We start from the raw sequence: 3,240 nt of genomic DNA, 5'->3' as shown, positions 1-3,240 counted from the left end.
TGTCCAAATGACAAGCATGTATTATAATTTAGTGTTAATAATTTGCAGATATTATATAACTTACATGTACGTTTTTGTTGAAATGAAATATTTTGTAGGAATGGAGGGTGGGTAGTTTATGTTCATAGTGAATTATGGTGGCCATTTTATTACAACAAACTCTAAATTAGAGTACAAAAATGGTGAAGTTGGGTTCATAGAGAATGTTGATAGTGACCGGGTGTGTTACCTTGACATCATGGAGGAGTTATGAAAATTGTGCAACATACCCCTAGGAAGCATTATCGCTATAAAATACAAGATCCCCTGGTTGGGAATTGGAAGAGAAAATTGGGGAACTAGGATGTGAGAATGATATATTAGTGATGTTTGTATGCCATGGTGATTTGAGGGAGATAATTTTGTATGTTGATTTTGAAAGTGTAAAAAGCGTGTGTTGTGGATGGAAGGCCCTACAATAGCAACATCCCCACTATAAATGTTGTTGTTGATGATGAAGTTCATTAGGGGGTGTAGAATATGAGCATGATATAAATGTGTGTGATGTTGACTAGGATGGTGTAGATGGACTTTATCTCAATGGGGCATGATGAATGCTCTGTTGGTATGGGTGGAAAGATGGAGGGCAGCGGAGACATTTGGTCCTAGTGGTGGCTCAAGAGAGGATGTTGACTTGCTGTCTAACTATGAGCCGGCTAGTGACTATGAGAGTCCTACATGTTCAATGGAGGGTAAAGCTTGTGTGAGCAAAAGGGTTGTTGATCTTGAGTTTAGTTTTTCATGCCCAAAGTTCCAGGTGGGTATGGAGTTTGCTAATGTTAAAGAGTTCATATCAGCTCTGAGACAGTATGTTGTTGTTGATGGTATCCAGGTCAAGAGGGTGAAGAATGAGAAGAGTATGTTCACAGGGAGGTGTGATGCAGAGGGATGTGATGGGAGAATTCATGCATCACTTAATCATGATGGAGGAAGCTTTCGTGTCAAGACATTGATTGTGATAGTTGATCATAATATATCAATAAATGTCATTCAGGGTGAGATTAGAAAAGTGTATGGCATAGAGGTGCATAAGAGAAAAATTCAAAGGGCTAAGGCAAAGGCTCTTGACATGATCCAAGGTTGTTTGAATGAGTCATATTCATTATTGCCTAAGTATTGTGCAGTACTGATGAAAAGTAACCCGGGCACCATTGTGAAGTTGCATGCTCCATTAGATTATGAGAGAGCCACAGTTGGCACATTTAAGAGGATTTTAATACGCTTAGGGGGTCCTAAGCAGGGATTCTTAGAAGGGTGCAAGAAGATCCCTAGGTTTGATGGATGCCATATAAAGACTGGGGCAATTGGGGGTATTATTCTATCAGTTGTCGGGCTACATGGGAACAATGGATTATTCCCACTTGCTTATGGTGTAGTGGAGAGTGAGATAAACGAGAATTGGATATGGTTTTTGACATAATTGAAAGATGATGCTGGTGTTGATGATCCACTTAGGTGGACATTCATGTCACATAGACTAGAGGTGTGTTTTGTACTACAATAAAAACATTCAACATGTTTATGCGTTGTTATTTTTAATACAACATATGTCTAACAAACTTATTGCTAAGTAATGTACATGTTGATGACTAATGGCGGGTATTGTAGGTGGGGTTTTAGTTGTCATGCCAATGGCAAATCATAGGTTTTTCTTGTGACATTTGTATTGTAACTTGAGAAAATACACAAAGGGAAAGTGTTGAAAGATGCACTATGATCAACCGGCAGGGCCTATACAAGTTATCACTTCCAGCACTACATGGAGGTAGTAATGATCTATTTGAAGGAAGCTTATGAGTGGCTTGCAAAAACACCCACCAATTCATGGTCTAGGCATGGGTTTGATTCCATTGTAAAAGCATATGATATTGCCAACACCTAGACTGAGTCTTTTAATGCTTAGATTGGGGATGCAAAATCAAAGCCAATTGTTCAACTCTTGGATGGCATTTGGAAGCATTGGATGGAAAAAATGTATGAGAGACGTGAGAAGGCCAAAACTTTTAATGGTGAGTTGCTGCCTAAAATACAAAAGATCATTGCAAGAAGGTTAAGGGAAAAAAGGTAAATTTCTGTACTAACCTGTTATGTTGAATGCAAATTAATTTAGCCAAATATGTTAAGATTAAATACTTTAATTACCCCTATGGTTTTTCAAATTGACACAAACTTTCCCACTTTGTTGAATGCAATTTCATTTGACCATACATGGGTGTGCATGTTGGTTAGGGTGTTGAGGTCAGGCTTACATGAATATTAGGCTATGAGGAATCACCATGTTGATAATGTCATAAACCTAGAGTCAAGGACATGTACATGTTGGGTGTGGGATAAAAGTGGCATCCCATGTGCACATGCATTAGTTGTGATAACATACACCCGAGGGAAGATTGAAGACTACTGTGATAGAGCATTTCTCAAGTCTATGTATGTGTAAGTGTATAGTCACTTTGTGCGTGTTATTCCAAGAGAAAAATATTGGCCCCAAGTGCAAGATCGAGCAATTAATCCACCTAATGTGAGAAAAAGGCCTAGTAGACCACCAGTTGTGAGGAGGAGAGAGGAAGGTGAAAGGGGGGGACCAATGCACCATAACAATCTTGAAAGGAAGACAATTAAATGTTCTTTGTGTGGAGGGTTCTGCCACAATAGAAGAAACTATTGTGCACCTCCACTTACTGGCTTAGGGGCAAAGGTAAGGTATTGATATTATCTCCAATATGATGAAATTTACTTCCAACCTACTCTCCAATATTGTATTATAGAGGAATGCACATGATGTTTCTCACCTAGGCCAAGTAATGAGAAATAAACTAATGTGCCTAAGAAGGGGTTCTCACATGGCAACCCATGTACAATCATCGCATAAGGCTAGTTCATCTTCCCCTCAAGCTGCTACAACAGTTCATGAGATGGGTTCAATTCCCAAACCAGCCCCATGTTGAGTCAGAGGAGGTGTCACCACGAGGACATCCCAATACAGTACTAGGGAAGGTAGAGTATTCCATCCTCTGAGACAGAGTCATCCCCCTTCCACAACTGTTGTGGGCCACCCACCCAAGCAATTGTAAGTGACCCCAAAATTTAACTTAAATGTTCTTAATCTTTTTAACAAAGAGAAAATTTTCTAATTCATGTCCATATGTGTGCAGGGACAGGAACCTTGCAGCCAACAGATCAGATACTCCCAACCATGAGTCA

At 39.5% G+C, this 3,240-nt stretch overlaps 1 protein-coding gene across 1 annotated transcript; it reads left to right on the top strand.

Moving 5' to 3' along the window:
• Positions 1-589: 589 nt before the first annotated feature.
• LOC148790184 (uncharacterized) lies at positions 590-1,459 on the top strand. The gene has a single exon (XM_088892222.1). The coding sequence runs from the start codon at positions 590-592 to the stop codon at positions 1,457-1,459; it is 870 nt and encodes a 289-aa protein (XP_088748348.1).
• The last annotated feature ends 1,781 nt before the right edge of the window (positions 1,460-3,240 follow it).

Source organism: Nelumbo nucifera, chromosome 7, assembly GCF_055504915.1.
Source record: "Nelumbo nucifera cultivar China Antique chromosome 7, China Antique-T2T, whole genome shotgun sequence".
In the NCBI taxonomy this organism is placed as follows: Eukaryota; Viridiplantae; Streptophyta; class Magnoliopsida; order Proteales; family Nelumbonaceae; genus Nelumbo; species Nelumbo nucifera.
Note: the sequence above shows the minus strand (reverse complement) of the source record. Positions and strands in the feature narration are given on the sequence as shown.

Excerpts from the sequence above, each read along its gene's own strand:
- LOC148790184 (XM_088892222.1), top strand. The coding sequence starts at position 590 with ATGAATGCTCTGTTGGTATGGGTGGAAAGATGGAGGGCAGCGGAGACA.